Genomic DNA, 20,811 nt, shown 5'->3' with positions numbered 1-20,811 from the left:
AAAGATAAAACAGAGGTTGAAGAAAAAAAAAAGATTATGTAAAAATGAATGATTACGTACCACAAAGCCACACAAATGTTGTAAATGGACTAATAAAATTATCCTTCTGGGTCACGGGGGTTGCTGGAGCATATCCTAGCACTTATTGGGCAGAAGGCAGGAAACACCCTGGACAGGTCGCCAGTCCATCGCAGGGTAAACACAGACGTATGCAATCACACACACATTCACACCGAGGGGCAATTTAGCATGTTCAATTGGCCTGACTGCATGTCTTTGGACTGTGAGAGAAAACACAGACACAGGGAGAAAACTCCACACAGAAAGAACCCTGCTCACCCAGCATTACATAAACTGATCTGTTCATAATATTTTTATTACAACACAAATTAAGTATTTAACAAACAGGTTTAGAGAAAATTCCCTTTATTTTAAAATAGTTAGGCATAAGGAATACCAAAAGTTTTCGAGTAACACAGAGTGATGAAATGAGGAACAGAATGAAAAACACTTTGGAGGAAAAAGTGGACAGAAAATATTTACAGTAAAGACAATGTGATAGCAATACCGGATAACTATGAGAACACTTGTACTAGAAGTTACAAAACAAAAACACTGCAAGACATTAAGTCTACTAAAATGTTTAACACCAGTGTTCAACAGCACTGCCAAACAACTTTACACCAAACTGAAATGGAGCCACATAATTGCTGAGCAGCTATGCAATTAGTGCCGTGGAACTCAAAACCTGTTGATTAGCAGCTGAGTTGACTGCAGTGGCTGTAAAGCGTGGGTGTCTGAGCTGACTGCACACACAGTCAAGCTGCCCATCATACATCAACATCTAAGCCATTAGGAACAGGAACATGGCTCGGGGCTGGTTGGAAAAAGCACAGACCACTATAGAAAGTGTACCACTGAATTGTATATGTAGCTTAGGAGTACAGCTTTGCTAAGTGGAGGGACAATTCACCAATACTGCTGGACTGGAGTGTTATATAGACAACAGGGAGTGTTCGGTTTAAGTGCCAGCATTTAATAATGCACACAAAGCAATGAGGCTTATAATAAAGAAATGGAGTGATAAAATGAAACAAAAATATCAACACATTACATAAGTTATACAAAACACAAACAGTACAATAAAAATAGACATCTGACACTCAGATCAGGAAAAATACAAATATAGAAGATTGTCCTTTTGGTACAGTATAATGGCTATTAAAAGATACTCAACAATATCTGCTTAATTGATATAAAGATAGATAACAGAGTGTAGTGTCAAAGGGGTCCGTAAACAGAGGTATGATAACCCACACCTGGGATTTTATAAAATATACCCCTGCCAAGCTGCTGTAAGGGTCTTGTCCCTCTGAAATACAAAATGGTTGGATCAATGCCCAAGTAGAGCATAACCATAAAGAGAGACAAAAAGGCAGCTCACACATGTATACAAATGAGAGCTGTATTATTTCGATTATATTAGCCATTTTTGGCACGTTCAATTATAATCATGTAATAAACCAGTTAAGCTTTTCCTGTACCTAAAATCATTTCCCTTTTTTTCCCCCCACAAGCACCCAATAAAGTGCAATTCCCATTATATGAAATAAAGTTAAGCTATAAACTGTATTGTAGTTTCATTATAGTTATTGTAGTTTATGGTAGTAACTGTGAAGTGTTTGTGTATAGTGTTGGATGACCTGACCATGACTGTTCCACATCACTTTTTGAAGAATTTCTTATTGAGGAGAAAGATAAGGAGATTGACATTCACTTTGGCCTTATCAAACATCTTCATCACAGCAACACCTTCATACTGGAGCTGCAACAAGTCCTGCACGGCACACACACACACACACACACACACGCACACACACACACACACACACACACACACACACACACACACACACACACACACACCAATCTGTAAACTTTTTCAAAATAACAGTGCTTCTCAATACAGTGGAAAATACCACCCACTAAGTTAAGTGCAAAAATGTTTATGTAACATTACAAGCTAACAGTGAGTTCTCATGGTTAACAGTCAGAATATCACAAATGTTTGGATGAACAGTATTTTGTGCATAATTCTGGTAATTACCTGATATTTCAAGGGGAAGCGTTCCATGTCCACTCCCAAAAATCGAGCCTTAACCAGGAAGGTGCCTCCCTCCTCACTGGGTATAATGTCAAAGATCACATTCTTAAACCTGCACACAGGACAGAGTGAGAGACCGAGACAAAGAAAAACAGTGGTTTGAAATGTACACTAAACAAATACTCAAAGATCTTGAGGGCAGCACTCTTGCTCTGAGAGTGTGCTCATCTAGGATCAGGGGTCATACTGATCAAATCGGTCAGAGCAAAGATTTTGGCTTTTCCTGAGAGCTAATCCAAGATCTGCTTTTCCTATCTGATTTTATTTATCTAGACAGAGATTTACTGTGTAATGGGCAGGTCCTCTATCTCCAGCAAGACTCCTTTCTCATGAAGCCGGGCAGCGGTGTAGGTGAGTGTAGGCTGTTTGCTCTTCTTCCCTTTACTGTCTGCTGCCTTCTTCCCATTCACCTGACTGAGGACCAGAGGATACACTGAAATCAGCACAGATCTCTTCTCCTTACAAACTCACCATCTGTTATGCGTTTCTCTGCTTGTGGATTTCTTGATAATGGGTAGGACAGCGTCTGCATTACCTGGCAGTAAGGTTGCGCAGGCAGGTGGAGATGTATTGGCTGTAGTAGTCAACCTGCTCAGAGTGGAAGGAGCTCTTGCAGTGCAGGCTGTGCAGCGTTTGCTTGAGCTTCACCAGCTCAGCCTGGCGTCTCTGCCTGTACAGACGCTGGTGACGAATATCCTACAGAAGAAACAAGAGTGTGTAACTAGGGCTGTCAAGTAATAAAATAATTCATTCCAATTAATCATGTTATTTTGTGTACTTAATCGTGATTAATCACATTTGTCTTGTTTGCTCAAACTCTAAAAGAACAAAGACCTAACAGTGCACTTGGATGCAGCTATAAGTGAACAAAATAAGCTTCATCAGGATGTATTTATTGCTTCCAATAATTTAATAACATAACCTAAATGAAGCCCTAACCAAAGACACCCACAAAAATCTTTTATCTCTAATTCTTAGAAATAAAAGAATCTTTTATTTTTCACCCATGTTTTGCTGTATTTGTGAGGATATTTGGTAGCATAAAAATAGAGTGCACACCATCTACAGCTAGACACACTAATATGTTTATGCAACAGGGATATAAACCTTTCCTTTGAAAGGGAACATGAGCGTGTGTGTACCTTGGCGATGAGCTGCAGGATCTGAGTCTCAGAGTCTGGTGGGGTGAGCACTCCCAGAGCCTCCAGCCTCCTCAGGCTGCGCTGGATCTTACGCTTTTTCTCCTCCAGTGTCAGGTTGCTGTCGGCTATCAGAGACTGGTTCCTCTTCATTTTTTCTGGGGTGCGGGCATCCCGCTGTGCCCTACGGTGCATCATCCAGCCATGCTGCACCTCCTGAACACACACACACACACACACACACACACAGAATTAACATTTCTAAGCAATTCTGTCTTCTACTCACCTGTGTGCACTTAAAGTATGGAGGAAAAGAAAGGGAGAGTGAAACAAACAGAGGGAGGGCAGTAAGTTCACATCAGGTTCTGTATACCTGATCCTGGGAGACGGAGGATCGCAGAACCTCACTCAGTGTGTCGCCAGGCTGAGCTCTGATCACATCGATTATCAGCTGCTTGGTGCTAGAAAACAGGATTAAAAACAGCATATACTTGATACACTGTCAGCTTAAGAGCTGTCTACAGAACATCACCATCACGATTTGCAGCTTGTCTCTTCAACAAGACAGACAGCACTGACGTCCCCTCAGACTTACCTGAGCAGAATGCCTCGGGCGTCAGGTTTGTCATCTGAACTTTTAAAGATGTCGAACTTGCTGGTTAGGGTCAGGGACACTTCCATCTTATTGTAATGAGCCAAAGTTTGCTCCAGGTTTGGATCTGCAGAGTTGATAACCCCTTCACCTGTGTCACCATTCAAACAATAAATTAACAATTTACAAAAAACAAAAACTTAAAACAGAAGAATCCAATGTGATAAAGGAAAGTTATTAAAGGGTAATTCTGCTGTTTTTTTTTTAAAATGTTTGCATAATTAAACTGTTTAAGATATAAAAACAAAAAAAAGTCATTAAGAATGGTTTGCTGAGAGAATTCTAGAAAAAAACTAACCAAGTCAGAATTGTTCACAATGGTGGTGCTGTGATCCAAATGTCTTGAGTGTTTAATAAGCTATGTTGGGTTTTGTTTATCTGTTTATGCAAGAGTACATGCAGGATGTTGTATGGCAATATAGTAACAAAAGCCAACTTTATTTGGATTTCCCATTAATTTACCATATTATGAATATTACATATAAAACCCCGGGAGACGTGTAGGTTGACTGATCTTTTTGGACAGTAAATAAAATATTTGCACTTTAGACAATGTGACAGCTGGTTCATCACCACCACTGTAAAGAAATTTGAGGCAGCAAGTGTCTCTACAAAGCACCATTTCACATCAAACCACTTTGAATCTCTTTCATGACTTAATTATGCAGAAATCTGTGCCCTTTAAGTCACACAGCAAATTACATCCACAGTTTCAATGCCTATACACTTGAGCAGCAGATTCATCAGTTCTTTACATACAATAAACAGGAATCATAAATGTAATATGCACTGGCAGTGAAAGAACATTTTGAGATGTTAAAGAAGGTTAAACTATTCTGAGAACAGTGGCATGAGAATAAGGGTAGGTGGATATTTGGGGACAGACTGACCGACGAGGGCTTGGACAGAGGGCACCTTGCCTAGGTCCCTGAGCAGCAAGAGGAGAGGGTCATTTTGTTCAGGACACAGTGCTTCCTGGTGCTCCAGCAGCAGCTAAATACACACACACACACACACACACACAAAATTAAAGTTTCTAAATATTTGTAAAATTATAATAAGTTTATACAAGTTAACATGTAACACAGCAGAGACAGACAGACTGAGAATCACATCACAATACGCAAATAGAGAAGTGCATAAAATGTGAGAATAAAGAATAAGTAAGAAAGAGTCACACCTTGTGTGTGTTGATGAGCTCGCCAATAGAAATGTAGATAACAGGTTTGTTGAGAATGACCATCTCTGAATACTCATCAATGTTAAAGCGCTCCTCAGGCTCAGGAACATCACACACTGCATGCAGGAATTTCCTGTGAGAAGAGCGGAGAACCTCATTCAGCTGCTCCAGACACCAGGATCCCATGTAATCATATAAGTCATATTAGGAACATTTAATATGTGAATATAAGATTTCACTGTCAAGCTCTTCACCTGAACTTGGTGTGCGTGTGTGTGATGTAGTCATTGAGGGCGCGCAGGTGTGCAGAATCTCCATGGAAGTGCTTGTGTGCTGCACTGTGCTGCAGGATTCGAGCAACGGAGCCAAGAGTTCTCCGCTGGTCCGGCAGCAGAGTGGAACCCACCCCAAACTCCACCACATCAAAACCATCTGGAGCCACCACTGCTGGGTTCATGTAGCGGTAGTACACCAGATTACCTACAATCTGTCCACACCAACATTGATTAGGCACATTCGCACATGTTCACAACTCACCAAATAATTACCTTTAATGACAAACCCGTAATACAAAACCAGACTGTTTTCAAGTAGCAGTAAGCTTACTGGGAGGGTTGCTTACCTTGTACATCTCATCTGCACTGGCCTGAGGGAACTTCTCTTGCAGGGCATCTCTCAGAACCTTGGCAGTGTAGCGCAACCCATACCTAAACACATAGAATCATGAGTACTTCCTCATTACAGCCAATGGACTTTATCAGAAGGTTTTGGCTTTATCAGCAGTCTGATGAGATAAACATACGCGACTAAGCCACTCTCACATTTTGTAAAGCACCTTGAGCTACATTTCTATGTATGAAAAGTGCTATATAGAAATCTTATTTTTTCTTTATTACTATTACTATTCTTCTTCATCTTCTTTTTCTTATTATTATTATCATCATTGTTCCTACTATTGTAATCATCATCATCTTGTCTTGGATAGTTACATCAACTGCATCACTGAAGCTTTTTATTGTTATAGGTGTTTGAAAAAAATGTAGTCTAGATTCAGGTTTAGGCTTATATCTACACACACAGACACACAAACGAACACACACATACACACACACACAGGTTTATAAGTTAGGTTTATATATACATACGGCAGTTTATGGATGTTGCTGGTGATGGCATTGAGTATGCGGTCAGTCAGACTCTTCAGGTTAGTGATGGCGATGTTTAAACGCTGCTGTACCTCTGGGTGGCTCAGAGCCTGCTCTGCACTCACCTCATATGGCAGGGAGCTGGGTATACATACGTATAAAAATTATTAAATAAAATTACCACACAGACATGATGGCAACATCAACATGGTAACATTTGACAGATATCAAATACTAAACAAATACTCGTTCTCAAAGTCACCCTAATAAACAATATTTAAATTTTATAATTTGCCATAATTAAGTATTTATGTTACTACAAAAAATATCCAGTAGGCAGCAATAATGTATTAATATTGTATACTAGTGACAGTGCAAATGAACTGAAATCACCGGTGGTGTAAGGATAGCCTGCCAAGCAGTACTTAGATAAGGATCACTAACCTTATACTTGAGATAATGCATCAAACTTGTCATATCTCTGTTGTATACCAACCTCTTATCATAAATTTAGCATCAAGCATTTTTCTAATCATCTGATAATTTAAAATGCTTTCACATGTGTTTTCTTAGCTTCAACAGCCACATTGAAAGTGGTGAAATTTATCTATCTAAAAAGGTCTTTGCTGATTAAATGTATTGTAGTTTAGGCTACAATACTGTGGCCTCTGAATGCTAAATAGAGAAACAAATACCAACACAAAATGTCTCAATCATCCACTGGCCAACTTCAGAAGTTTAAAAAAAATAAATAAATTAGAATCAGAATTGGCCACAAAAATTCATGATCAGTGCACCCCTAGTGAATACTGTGTGTCATGCTCATCCAAATGTCATTTCTGTGCCTGCACCTGGTACTGACCTCTTGTGGCCGGTCTGGCTCTCAGTCTGGTTGATCCAGCTCTTGTAGATGTCCACAGGGTCAGTGCGGATACTGAGCGTGCGATCCTGCAGAACCTCACGCACTGCCGGCCCCAGGATATCCCTCAGTGCATTCTGGCCACGAGCGTGACGGTAGAAACTAACCAACATCTTTATGACTGTAGGGTTCCCTGTCACTACCTCCTGAGGCTGGTCCACCTTCAGTCTGTCAAATGCACACACATACATTCACTATGGTACATGTGGATTAACAGACCTCTAATACTCTAAACAGACCATTCAACTCAACCGTTCAACCAGTCACTCAATTTAATTAAGGCATTGCAGCAACTTCATGCTGATGTTAAATGAGATAGTAGGTGTGTGTGCGCGTAAGCTGTACTTGATCTCATGGCGCAGGGCTGCAGTAAAGAGCTGCAGCAGTAGGTAAGCCTCTCTACAGTCAGAGCCGTAGTTAAAGAGAGTGAAGATCACAGTTTCCATGAAACGTGTGCTCTTATTCTGTGGCATCAAGAAGATGAGCTGGGCCAGATATGAAGGCTGGGTCTAAAAGCCACACACAAACATTATCAGTGCATTTAGCCGAGACAAAAGCAGAAGATATTGACACATCTTGTCCAAGAAGAACTATATTCTGGAGATCCTTCTACAGTAAACACCTGCAAATACTTACTTATTAAGTTACGCTTTTCTAATACAAATATCTGAGTAAAGAATCATATCCAACAGCGAGAGGAGTAGCAGTACCTGCAGCAGGTAGAAGAGGTGTTGGTATGCCTCCAGTTTCTCTCGTTTGTCTTTGCTCAGAGACTTCAGGCCTTTGTGCTTCTCCAGGGCCATCATATCAGACAGCTCTTCTTTGTTCTTCTTGGTGAGTTTCTTATGGTGTGAAACCACCTCCTGCATCCCAAGAACCAGACCACACAGAACATATTACACAGAAGTGTCAGAAGAAGTTATAGTAGACAGACATACTGGAGCTGCAGGTAAGCATTGAGTTCATAGTTACAGTATTGTGATTTCACGATATTTTCCACTAATCAAACAAAAACGACATCACAACAAATAAACAAGGTTCCTTCTTAAACTTATTAATCCAAACCGAGAGTTGCTTTACTGTATAAATGCACTCTAGTAGCATCTACTGTTCAGTAAACACAGAATTAAGGATGAGTGAGGAGAAAAAAATTATTTTTAGGACAGGTTGTAGGACATCACAGAGGTGAGCACGGGTAAAATGTAATATGGATATTTCCTGTAGTTAAACAGATTCAAGTAAAACATGCTTTTAGTTTTATAATAGTGTTAGTGTATAGTATATAATAGTGTTACAAAGACCCTCAAAGTAAACAAATGGGAGAACTCCAATTATCCCATATTAATTCACAAGTTATATTTTTATGTACAAATACATCAAAAACGTGTTATAGATGTTATGTAACACATTTCAGTTTTATCATGCTGATGTTTCCTCTTCTACTTTGTAGTCAAACATGAATTTGCCTGTGACATACACTCTTTTCACTAATCAGACTTATTTTGATGCAGCTATTTTAATGTCTTTAGGTTGGGAAGCTCATCTGGTTCAAATATAGAATTGTATTGAATGAATTGTTTGCATCATTTTACCAGACTTCTTCTAACAACTAGCCTCACCCCCCTCTGAACATAGGACAAAGTTATACTATTTGCATACATGCCATTATTAGTGGAACTGTTCATAAATGGTAGATGCTGAAAAAATCTAATTTGTATCAGATGTTTAATGTTTGGATACAAAAAACATCAGCTTTGCTCAAATACTTTTAAAATTACTTAGTGAAAACCAAAAAGGCACTAGGTTGCACATAGCACTCCTTAACCAGTTTTCACTTTCATACCTGAACACCTGTCACTCCTAGCTGGCACCCTGGATAATTAATCTTATCTGGTAGGCAAAATTAGAACATGTCAGCAATCTAAAAGTGAACATCTCCCTGTATGGTTCCAACCTGCAGTGTAACACGGTTGCGGACCAATAAGCCAATCTTCAGGTCCATAAGGTCCAGGTCTGCCTCCAGCTGCCTGTTCGAGCGAATATTGCGCACCACCTCCTCTCGTAGGCGCAACAGCTCCCCCTCCTGGCGAATATCATTATCCCCTAGCTCCAACAAGTGGGCAAACTTGCGCACTACAGACAGAGGCGGAGTGCTGGAGTGCACTACACCCACAACAAATAATTAAAAAAAAAAATTTAATTAAAAACTGAAAAAATAAATGATCAAAATAAAGATCAGAAAGTTGTTGCAAAATGATGAACAAGATTTGTCCATTAAAAATAAAACAAAATCAAAGACCATACCCAGCATGTTATACTCTTCACGGGCTTTATTGGCTCTGAAGAAAGCTTGGATCCTTATAATGGCACCAACCTTGTAAATAAACACAACACACACCAGGATTGTTATATTTTCTCCCTGGACACAGGCTGATGGCTGACTCGTAAAACTGGATAAGACTTACATGTCTTCTGAAGTAGCGCAGGCGAGCTTGGTATTTCCTACGAGCCAGCCACATCTTAACTGTAGCCTGGATCTAAGAGAGAGTTACCAATCACATTATCAACTCCTCATGCAAAACAGAACTTCTACATACTTCGGAAAGTGAACTAAGCTCTTACCTTGACCACTGCTCTCCAGTTCTGATAGAGGTACTGCAGCCTCTCCCTATAGGCCCTCTGCTGCAAATACCTCCGCCAGTGAGACTGAAAAAGAAATAAGGATCAGTGCCTTTTATAAAACACCTGACTGGACAGCAAAATAAGCCGTCTTACTCCACAAATCCTATGGGACGACATTATGAGCAGCGTTCAACACATTGGTTTCATATCAATAAACTTGTTGCAGCACTGTACAAACAGTACAAAGTGATCTCACCTGAATAGTTATGATGGCAGGTAGTTGGGTGTTAAGGAAATGCAGACGTTCGGCAAGTTTCTGTCTGAGGAGGAAGCCACGTGCACGGGCCTGCAGCTGCAGCACCAGTGGCTCACTGGCTTGCCACTGCACCTCCCTACTGTGGGCCAGAGTTACACTACTGCACACTGCCTGCAAGGGGACAATTAGGAGGGGGTACATATAAACAGACAGTAACCAGAAATACCTCCATTTTAATCACCTACAAACAAATGAGATCTATCAGAAAAAGAGGGCTTATCTAAATATTGGAGAACGACACATCCTGACAAAGGTGCCTTAATTATTGATGGATGCAGTGTCCATGGTAATGGTCAGGGCAGATACCTGGATCTCTTCATGATTGAGAAAGATGCTGTTCTGGACAAAGCCCTGAGGTCTCTCCCAGAAGCCCTCCAGCTTCTGCAGATGGAAGTAGTAAGAGCTGCCGTCTTGAGTTTTAGTCCTCAGCCATGGACTTTTGTTATCACCTGGTCAGAAACAGATACAACTTGGACAATCACATAGTGTACTCTCAAGATCTAGGCTCCGGTAGTCTATTAGGAACTAGGGATGCACAAAGTGTGTCAATGTGTAATTTGCTATTAAACAGGGGAAACTAAAAATTTGGGAAATTATTGATCAGATATTAGAATTAGAATTATTATACTAAAATTATTATAATCAATAATATAGTGCCCTGTTTTAGCTCACATGCCGTGATGTGTAGTAAGTACAGTTTTTCATGTTATAGTGGATAACACCACGACCAAAAAACAAACTGTACATGACATTTATATTAATATATATTAAATCATTGTGATTAACAATTTAATTGTCTCTTCTTGCTCATCATATGCAACTGAAAGTATAAGCCTAAAGTGGTCAAATTAAGTGATTAGCTAGCTTGCTTATTAGCAATGTTTACGTAGCAGCTGACACTGGTTGTACTGTCAAAATTATACACTACATTGTTGTCTACAGTGACACAGAATCATATGTAATCAAGCAAAGCTACATTTAAGCAAAAGCACACTAATTTTGCTAAACTATATGCTAAAAACATTAGAATTAGATATTAAGTGAGAAATAAACATTACTCAGCATTGCCTTCTAAACATGTTAGAGCACCAAGCTGAAATGCATGATGCATCTCAATGACCACATTTACTCCTTTTTATTGACTTTTATTTGCTTCAGCTCAACGCACCCAATTAACATTTTGCTTGTTGCAGCTTAAAACAATTGTGAAATCTAGCAACTGCGGAGAATACTGCAGTCAGCATAAATTGTTGCAATTCTTTTAAATAATTGCAAGTATGTGACAATTATGACAGGTCTAAACAGAAGATTGGTGGTTCAACTTCCCATCCAGGCAAGAACACCTAGAGCAAGACTCCCTAAGCCTACTTTCACATTCTGTTGTAAGTCACTCTGTGTAAGAGTGTCTGCTAAATCTAAAATATTTACACAGTGAAATATTTACAGTAAAACAATATAAATGTTCTCAGCGATTCTCGAACTAGCTGTGTGCTGTCTATGTTAAATCAATAAATAGCTTTAACCTTTCTTACACTCACTGCACTTCATTTATGGATTACCGTCCAATGCAAAAAATGCTACATTACTGGTTATCAGTTTTAGTCACAACAAGTTAAATATCAGTTATTATTGTTCGCCCAGAAACTCCACATCATACTCTGTAAAAACAGTACAACAGCTCTGAAGAGGCACAGCAATATCATAGCCAAAAGTATTGGGACACACCTCCTAATTATTGAGTTCAGGTATTTCAGCCATACCCATTGCTAACGGGTGGATAAAATTAAGCACGCCACCACTGGGCTCTGGAGCAGCGGAAACATATTCTGTGTAGTGACTAATCACACTTCCCTATCTGGCAGTCTGACTGATGAGACTGAGTTTGGCAAATGGCAGGAGATCATTACCTGCCTGACAGCTCTATCTGAACTGTAAAGTTTGGTGGAGGATAATAGGATAATGCTATGGGGTTGTTTTTCAGGGGTTGGCCTAGACCCCATAGTTCCAGTGAAAGGAAATCTTAATGCTTCAGCATACCAAGACATTTTAGACAGTTCTATGCTTCCAACTTTGTGGGAAGGTTTTGGGAAAGGCCCTTTTCTGTTCCAGCATGACTGAGCCCCAGTGCACAAAGCAAGGTCCACAAAGGCATGGCTGGGTGAGTTTGGTGGCCTGACCCCAACCTCAAACACCTTTGGGATGAATTAGAGAGATTGCAAGCCAGGCCCTCTTGTACAACATCAGTGTCTGACCTCACTAACGTTCTTCTGGATGAATGGGCAAAAATTCCCACAAACTCTTGTGGAAAGCGTCCCAAAAAGTGGAAGCTGTTATAGCTACAAAGTGGGACCAATTCCATATTATTGCCTATGGATTTAGAATGGTATGTCATAAAAGCTCCTGTGGGTGTAATGTGCAGCTGTCCCAATACTTTTGTCCATATAGTGTATCACAGAGACACTGACCCTCCAAGGCTTTTGCACGGAGCAGGGAAGCCAGTTCCATCTGGTAACCATCTGTACACTCTGCCACCACACTCCGCAGCGCCACCTCGGGGAGACGTAGTACTCGCAGGGTCTGAGACGGTTTTCCTTCCTTAACTGCCTGATTGACAGCAGCCAGGCCAAGAGACACTGACAACATAAATCACACAGATAAACATCTTGGAGCCATATTTAAAGCCATACAAAGAGATATTTGTGTTCATGTAAATGGATGATCTGTCTAAATGAGTAATGCTTCAGTGTTAACATGTATGTGTATGGATATACTCACTCTTCAGTGCCCTCTGAGTGTCCTGGTTGGCCAGTCTCACACCCTCCTGAATGTCAGCTAACCACAGCTCTGCTGCAGGGTCCCGGCTCAGCTGCAGGTAAAAAAAAAATGCAATCTGTAATATTTTGTCAAGAAGTGATTTTTATACATTTAATATATTATACTTACTAATAAATTAAAGAGAATATGTTTGTTCACCAATGCACTGTTTCTATCTCCAAATTACTGAATACCACACCTCTGCTTTGTGTTTCTTGATACGGGTCAGCACGTCATGGTAGCGTTTGCCGTTTTGTGGTAGTACATCCTTCAGGCCACTAGAGGGCAGCAGCAATGCAGATAAAGTTTTCTGAGGATCATTGCGACAGAGTGCCTGGTTAATCAGTCCAATAGTCAAGATCTCTATAGAGAAAGAGAAAATACATCAGCTTAGTACAACACATCAATACCAAGAAAGAGAGGAAAAAAATGAGTGGAAAGTGCAAAGGCGGCATTCACTCACGGTCATGCTCCTCCTGAGCTGCGATATTGACACTGTTGAGTCCACTCTGCAACTCATTCCATGTCAAGAGAGCTCTGCCTGCCTTTCTCTTCAGCTCACACAACTCCTCAAAGTACCTGAGCAAAGAGATTACTCAATAGATAACCTATGTTCATCTACAAACATAATGCTCTTATGATAAATAACAGATACATACAATCTTCAGAAACTTGTCTTCAGACTAGAACATATGAGATGTAGTAAAATGAACTGGTCATTTGGCCATGGAGGGAAAAAAATAAACCTTCTCAGTATTGTAATTTAATGTCTGACCTCTGCATTAAGCTGTCATCGATGTCAGAGAGGCCAGCAGCAGGGCTGACGAGTGTGGCACAAAATGCTCCTACATCCTTAGCCTCCAGTGCCTGGTTAATCAGAGCCACTGCAGACAGCATCTCTACTGCTACAAACAGCTCCTCCTGCTGCAGCTCACCCTAAACATAACACAGCAAACTCAGCATGGGAATGAAATCTTCGTTTTTGTTTATGTAAAAAAAAAGAACTAAAATAAGCAAAAGAAAACTAAGAGGTAGTGCAATAAATAAAACATGTTTGCAGTCTCTCTGTGCCTTTGTTCTTCTAAACTCTCTAAATACTTCTATTAACACTACACACCTGATAAAACATCCTACTTACACTGTGTAAAAGCCAAAATAATGTAAGAATTAAAGGGGAATTCCAGAATTTTTTTACGCATGTCCACCAAAATTTCTGCATAATCCAATTCTTGAGACAAAGTCTGGTTTAATGTATGATGGTACACTGCAGAGAAATTTAGCTAATTAAATGTTTTTGTCTGCATGTCTGCACTGAACCAAGGGTTTCTGACGCAAATATAGCCAATGTATTTACTATCCAAACAAATTAAATATATCTTCTGAGTTGACCATGGTAAAATATTGGTAAGTTTATTAAAAAAAATGCTTGTACCTCTCTGCCCTATATGGATTATCTAAGGCATTGTGGCATAACTATATTTTGTAATAAGTTCATGCGAGGTAGTCTGTAGAGGCATTAAAACATTAAAACATCACCACCTCTGTGAGCAATACTGATGTTGAAGTTTCTCTAGAACAGCTCATTTCACATCAAACCAACCTGAAGAACTTTGTTAACAGCTTAATTTCATTATGAAAAAAATGTTTTGGTGGATTTTTTTCTTTAAGTACTAAAACTTAATAGCTTTTAGATTCTGTGCAAAGCACAACTGATAAAAGTCTATGAGCTATGATAACCACCTGAGGGCACTGCTGCTGCAGAGGGGAGAGCTCTCTCTGGTAAAGCTCAGCTGCGAAGGGATAGACATCTGGGAGGTGGGCATCTGGGTTCATTAGGGCACGCACCGTCTGACGTGCATCACCAAGCCGCAAAACCTCATTGATTTTGGACACCGCTTGCAGCACTGTACACACACACACACACGCACACACACACCATCAACTGTTGCTAGTTATACGCACTGAAAGACAACATTGATTAAGCTGCACTTGGGCTTGCACTGACTTGTTTGGGAGCGCTGAGCGTCCTCATTGGCCACACTGACACCTTCCTGCAGCTCATCTCTCTCCAGAGGGTCCACACAGCCAAGATCCTGTAAGAAAACACGCACATACGTATAGTGACACAAACTTTCATTAACACTCTTCTTTACAAGTGTCTCAACAACCTGGTGCCGACCAACCACAAAAAATGAATAGGTTATAATTATGTACAGCAACGGTCCTTCCAGTCTCCTTTCCTCTAAGCTCTAATTACAGCAGACAATTAGGGAAGCATACAGCACAACCTAATACAGGGTAAAATGTAACATTTTTATTTTATGTAGTTAAACAAGTTAACAAAGAATACCCTACTGTTTGCCTTCTAGGCTGAAGCAAATAACCAACTCACAGTGAGCTAGCCAGACTATAGTACAGCCTCCACATGACAGGGTTAGCTGTAATAGTGTTTACAACAATCTGCCCAACAAAAACAATGGGGGCAGTTAATTTCCCATTCATAAAAGAATTCATCAGTGTTTGAAACACTCTTTTTTAACCGTTTATATTTATTTTCATTCATATACAGTCTTAATCAGAAGTTTGAAAACCCCTGTTCGAATTGCTAGTTGATCTTTTAAGTAAAAGTAAGTTAAAACATCCTTTACAAAGAACGCATAATTTCTATTTGCCACAGGCCACATCTAATGTTTCCCTCCTTCAATACGTTAAATTCAGCCATTAAACAGTAATTGTGCATTGAATTGTGGAGAAGTAACTGTTACAACTAGCCCCTCATTTTTTTAGTAGCCTATACCAATAGAAATTTGTGAAAGTACCATTAAAGCTGAACATATTTTGAAGCAATATAAGAGTATAACTGAAGAATAGCAACAAACTCAGCTTTAAAAACTGGATCCAAACGAATTTTGGAACGTGTTGCAGAAATCATTTCACAACTGACCCAACTTTTTTCCTAAAATATTTAAAACAATTATTTAGCAAAGTCATGTTAGGATGTGGCCTGCACTCTCCTACTCAACGCAAAGAGAGTTCACGTTCTGCTTCAACTCTATAGAACCAAGACCAAATGTTCACGCTGCATGTAAAGGCCAGTTTCTCACCAGGGCTTTCTGTTCTCTGTCTGCTGCGAGCTGTACCAGGTACCAGTCAGCGTGGTCTCTGAGCAGCCCTCTGAGAGCCAGGCTGGGACTCTGCAGGGCCAAGATCAGAGCCAGAGGATCGCCACACTCTAGAGCCTCATCCACACGCTCCACAGCTGCTCGCACTACACACACACACAAACACACAAATATTAGGAATTGCACAGACATCTCACTACAATATAACAGAAACAGCACACATACACAAAGTGATTACATTCAGTAACTCACCATTAACTTTAGTGATGTTTTCTTGAATCTCACTCTGTGTCAGATACTCCTCATAAATGTCCTTCTCCATAGAACCATTCACCTGAACACATATCGATAATTAATTAGTATCACACTGATCTGGAAACTTTCAGTTTGGATAATGCTGATTGTAAAACTAAACAGAAGGCTCAGTCTCCCTCACTTTAGCAGATGCCTGGGCTGCTTTGTGAGTGCGAGCCTGGCGCAGCATCTCCTGATAGATGGCCATGAGAGGTTCCTGCAGGTTAGACAGCATGGCGTTGGGGTTACGCAGGGCCTGTGCTGTGTCCTCCACACAGCCCCGCTCCACTGCCTCATTAATGGCTATCACTGCTGCATGCACTGGACATAAGACAGGAACAGTAAGCCAAAAAGAGCAAAAACCATAACTGGTGCAAAACTTTAAGTAAATAAACTCTGCAGATGGATGGGGAAGAGAGCATTGCTATTTAATGACGGCCGAGTTATGCTAGTTCAGGAACTTCAGTACTTTAGTTCAACTTTACAAAAAAAAGACCATTTGGTTTATTTTAACTTGAGCTCCTCATCATTTACTGCTTATGCAATACATTTCCACACCTCCACAACTTTAGAACTTTAGTCTGTTGGAGAATATGCGGTTGGTAATGTTCACATTTGCCGGTCAGGTGAAGTGATCAGTGTTGTTATTGCAACAACCAACATAGGGCTGGAATTTTACTTTTTTGTCCAGAAAACCAAATTATTCCCAGGCACTCTGAGAGGCACCAAAATTTCCTAGTGACAAAAAAACTGCCTAATCTATATGCAAATAAACATTCACACAGACACCTGTAAAATCACCATTATGTTAAGCCTAGATTTTATGAGCCTTACCAGCAGCCTCGTCTACTGACATCTCATTGGCTAGGATTCCTCCGATCTTGCTGAAGGCTGGCATCTGGATACCGTATTTATCCAGTTCCAGTTTCATGTTGTTGATCTCCTCCTCTAGGGAGGGAAAAAAAGGGTGAAAGGTGCCATCAATATTGCCAAATAACATCTCTTCAGGCCAACTGAGCTCAAGAAAACAAGCTGTCTAATGAGTCTAACACTGAAAATAACAGATTTTACCAGTGAACTTGACTTTGCCGCACAAGTCATGGATCTGAGGAGCCAGACCCAAACGAAAGAGGTAGAGGCTAGACAGAAAAAATGACAGAAGAGAATAAAGTAAAATATATTGCAGTATAATTCTAAATAAATCTGCATTGTAATTCATTTTTGTAACTAACATTAATTAGAATCAAAAAAATTTTATATAGGTCTTGAACAGAACAGCAGGTACAGACCTGAGAGCATGAATACAGTAGACAGTTCGGGGCATATTCTTCTTGTCATAGATGTCTGTGGTTTCAGGATAGAAAATCTGGGAAAGAAAAACATAACATTTTTATTAAGGGTTGACAATATATTGATTATTATTTGCAGACATTATGAGGTGGATATTATCAGACACTCACTGACATTTATTTTCATACACATTTAGTCACTAATGGTGGGAATTATATTTTAAATATTTTAATTTTATTTCAAACAAATGAGTGGCATAATGGACAACAACACCACCTCACACAGAGAGACTAGGGTTTGATTCCTCATCCAGGTACAAACGCCACTGATATAGTACTAGGAGAGATTAAGCAAGACTTCCTAATGTTACTTTTGCACGCAACTGTGAATGGCTCTAGATAAAAGGGTCTGAAAAATAATGTAAAACATTTACATTGAATCAAAAAAATTCAGAATTATTCAATTATCAGTGGTGTAGCTAAAGTACAAGCTAATGTAAAGAGTTTTAACATGTCTTATAGTCACTGCACACACAATACATAGATCATTGTGTGAACTTGTTTTAAAATGCAAATAAAGTGAAATTATTGATTGTTGATGTCAATGTCAGCCACAAAAAAATTATCAGTGATTGTATTGGATCAGACATTCCATATTTTTTTGTATCGCTAATTCTTACATGACTGTATGAACCTGTAGTTTTCTATGTACTATGAAGTAAATGATGTACACTTCAAGTCAAAAAATTGGATACAGCTAAACGAATATCCATTTTTCACTATCTTAGACATTTTAACCTAAAGGCTTATGTTTGAATGAAACTGACAAACACAAACAATGACATTGATGCATATGTACTAAAGTATTTCCCAAACAAATGTAACATTTACATAAAAAAGAAATGTTTTTGAAATGTTCCCCAACAAGTTGTTTTCAGCAACAACAAGGCATCAGCATTTGTTTATCTTACGCAGTCCTTGGAAAAGCTTCCCAGATGGCTCCTCATGAAGCTGATTGATAGAATGTGTTTGTAAAACTGCGTCAAGAAAAAGGGGGGCAACCTTTCTAAAGTAATCTAAAATAAAAAGATAAACACTTGTGTCTCTGCATGATTCCATATGTCTTATTCCATATTTGTGATGTCTGTTATTCTAAAATAGTAAAAACAAAGAAAATCCTTCTGTGAGCAGGTGTGTCTAAGCTTTTGACTCATCCCATTTGAATATTCAATCAGTGAGAACATGCAGTCTCATTTTACCGAGGGTAGTCCGACCTCCACCATTGCATTCCTCCAGTGGTTGATGTTATCAGTGTGACGGAACTGCAGCCCCACCGCCTGTAGACACAAAGAGATAATGCTAATAAAACTGCATTTGTTTGAGTTTGTGGATAAGTAGGTATTCAAGTGCAATTCTCCATTCTTCAAGTCTTAGGGCCATTTGGTACCATTAGGACCTAAAACACCACTTCAACAGTAACGTAAATGTATATGTTACTTCGGTGGACTCGTCTTTCTGAGACAGACCTTGTAACGTTCCTGGTCAATATCATAAATCTTCTTGATAGAAACTACATTTGGAGCAAAGCAGTGGCCAAGCTTTGCTAACAGAACTCCATTCCTCAGTGCCTCCTCAAGCTCAGTTGGTGCTGGGAGTTCCTCATTCAAACAGGCCTCCATCCACCTAACATAAGGGTGAAAAATAAGTCAGTTACATTCAGAAAAAGCTGAAGTGGGGATAGAGATGTAAAGCAAGCAATGTAGTGGCAGGTCTTGTCTTTATTCTTAGGAAGAATATAGCTATAGTCGAGCGCTGTCTTGCCTCTTTGCTTCCTCCAACCGGCACAAATACTGGTATGCCACATTTTGGATGCGTTGCTCATCCATTTCTTCTGCAGTCAATCGTTCATCTTTAAAAGATGGGCAGTAGAAGCACATGGAGTATAAGTACACACAGCTTCACAACTAGGTGTCAATGCAAGACTAAAATCACTAACTACACAGCCCAAAAATCACTGAACAGTCAGCCCAAATCACTATGCTGTAATTTAATCACAACAGTAGTCAGTGATGTTTAGAGCTGGGCAATATGACAATATTTATCGCTATCATGACAAATTACACTACAATACACTTTTCTGAGCATACTGTGGACATCGTCTGTATTAAAAAACACTTACTAACTGCATGTTTGATTACAAGGATAGCATAATTAGTCAAGTTTAATTTTATTTACTGCATCACAGTGTGGTAAATGTTGAGTACAAATCATTGCGTTTATTTTTTTAAATGTAAGCTAACTTTGCCTGTTCTAACTTATGAGACACCAGAAAAAAATTAATATCGTGACGTACTGTGTATTGTAAAAAAAAACTTCTTTAAGTATCGTGATGACAATTTTTTTCATACCGCCCATAACGTTAAGATGTTTATTTTGATAAGAGATCTAACATAAGTTTGAGTATCGTTTTTCAGTGTAGAGAGGACGTTCGAAAGGTGCACGGTAAAACATAGTTTCAAACTAGAAGACATTATTTACTGTTTACATTACAGCGACTTAAACAGCTACTAAATCAGCTACTTACAGCCGGACCGGTGTTGAACCCCGGATTCTCCCATTTCTCCTCTGTTCTGATGTGGACCGAGCAAGTCTTATTTTCGAAAGGTCAGCTAGGTGAACTATAACACAGACACCTTTTCGAGACACAACGCAACGTTACGAATGCTAAAGTTAGCTTGCTAGCAGTACCCGTGAAACCAACAGCTACACCACAGACGCTATTAAAAGACAAGTTTAAACTAGTTCGCGTTAGTTAACGTTAGTTACGTAAAAATAACAAACGATGGTCTTCAAAATAAAGACTTAGTAGTTCGGCGCCGAACTGAGACGATGAAAGAGACCACCTGAATGGAAAAAACAACGCAGTGACTGAATGTTGAAGTGGCTGTTTACTCTTCGACAGGTTTGAATGTCCCGCCGCGATCCCATTGGCTATCAGCCGGCCACGCCTCAGACACGCCGTGCATTGTGGTTAATGTAGTACACCATTTTAAGCGCTGCTTCTGGGTAAACGGGCTAAAAAAAACAACAACGTAGTAATCTGGATTAGCAAAAAAACACATTAAGGGCGTAGTATATATTTTCCTTTATTGTTG

The 20,811-nt window shown here is 39.6% G+C and overlaps 1 protein-coding gene across 1 annotated transcript; it reads right to left on the bottom strand.

Moving 5' to 3' along the window:
* Positions 1-453: 453 nt before the first annotated feature.
* iqgap3 (IQ motif containing GTPase activating protein 3) lies at positions 454-20,274 on the bottom strand. The gene is made up of 38 exons (XM_036583235.1): positions 20,241-20,274; positions 19,478-19,565; positions 19,183-19,339; positions 18,916-18,993; positions 17,657-17,733; positions 17,439-17,506; positions 17,202-17,315; positions 16,510-16,688; positions 16,326-16,407; positions 16,056-16,219; positions 14,957-15,044; positions 14,692-14,855; positions 13,727-13,887; positions 13,415-13,530; positions 13,151-13,314; positions 12,913-13,003; positions 12,603-12,770; positions 10,444-10,586; positions 10,078-10,248; positions 9,822-9,905; positions 9,665-9,736; positions 9,504-9,573; positions 9,154-9,362; positions 7,910-8,062; positions 7,545-7,708; positions 7,143-7,367; positions 6,281-6,421; positions 5,758-5,842; positions 5,390-5,622; positions 5,136-5,268; positions 4,846-4,948; positions 3,899-4,046; positions 3,677-3,764; positions 3,307-3,519; positions 2,700-2,860; positions 2,450-2,578; positions 2,108-2,216; positions 454-1,837 (listed from the first exon to the last, which is right to left on the bottom strand). The coding sequence occupies exons 1-38, from the start codon at positions 20,272-20,274 to the stop codon at positions 1,724-1,726; spliced, it is 4,941 nt and encodes a 1,646-aa protein (XP_036439128.1). The 3' UTR covers positions 454-1,723.
* Between the last annotated feature and the right edge of the window lie 537 nt (positions 20,275-20,811).

Source organism: Colossoma macropomum, unplaced genomic scaffold, assembly GCF_904425465.1.
Source record: "Colossoma macropomum unplaced genomic scaffold, Colossoma_macropomum, whole genome shotgun sequence".
Taxonomy (NCBI): Eukaryota; Metazoa; Chordata; class Actinopteri; order Characiformes; family Serrasalmidae; genus Colossoma; species Colossoma macropomum.
The sequence above is the reverse complement of the archived record's forward strand: the minus strand, read 5'-3'. Positions and strand labels throughout refer to the sequence as shown.

Excerpts from the sequence above, each read along its gene's own strand:
- iqgap3 (XM_036583235.1), bottom strand. The coding sequence starts at position 20,274 with ATGGGAGAATCCGGGGTTCAACACCGGTCCGGCT. Across the intron at positions 5,623-5,757 it reads GTGCAGATGAGATGTACAAG|ATTGTAGGTAATCTGGTGTA; the intron begins GTAAGCAACCCT and ends TGGTGTGGACAG. Across the intron at positions 3,520-3,676 it reads CCTCCGTCTCCCAGGATCAG|GAGGTGCAGCATGGCTGGAT; the intron begins GTATACAGAACC and ends GTGTGTGTTCAG.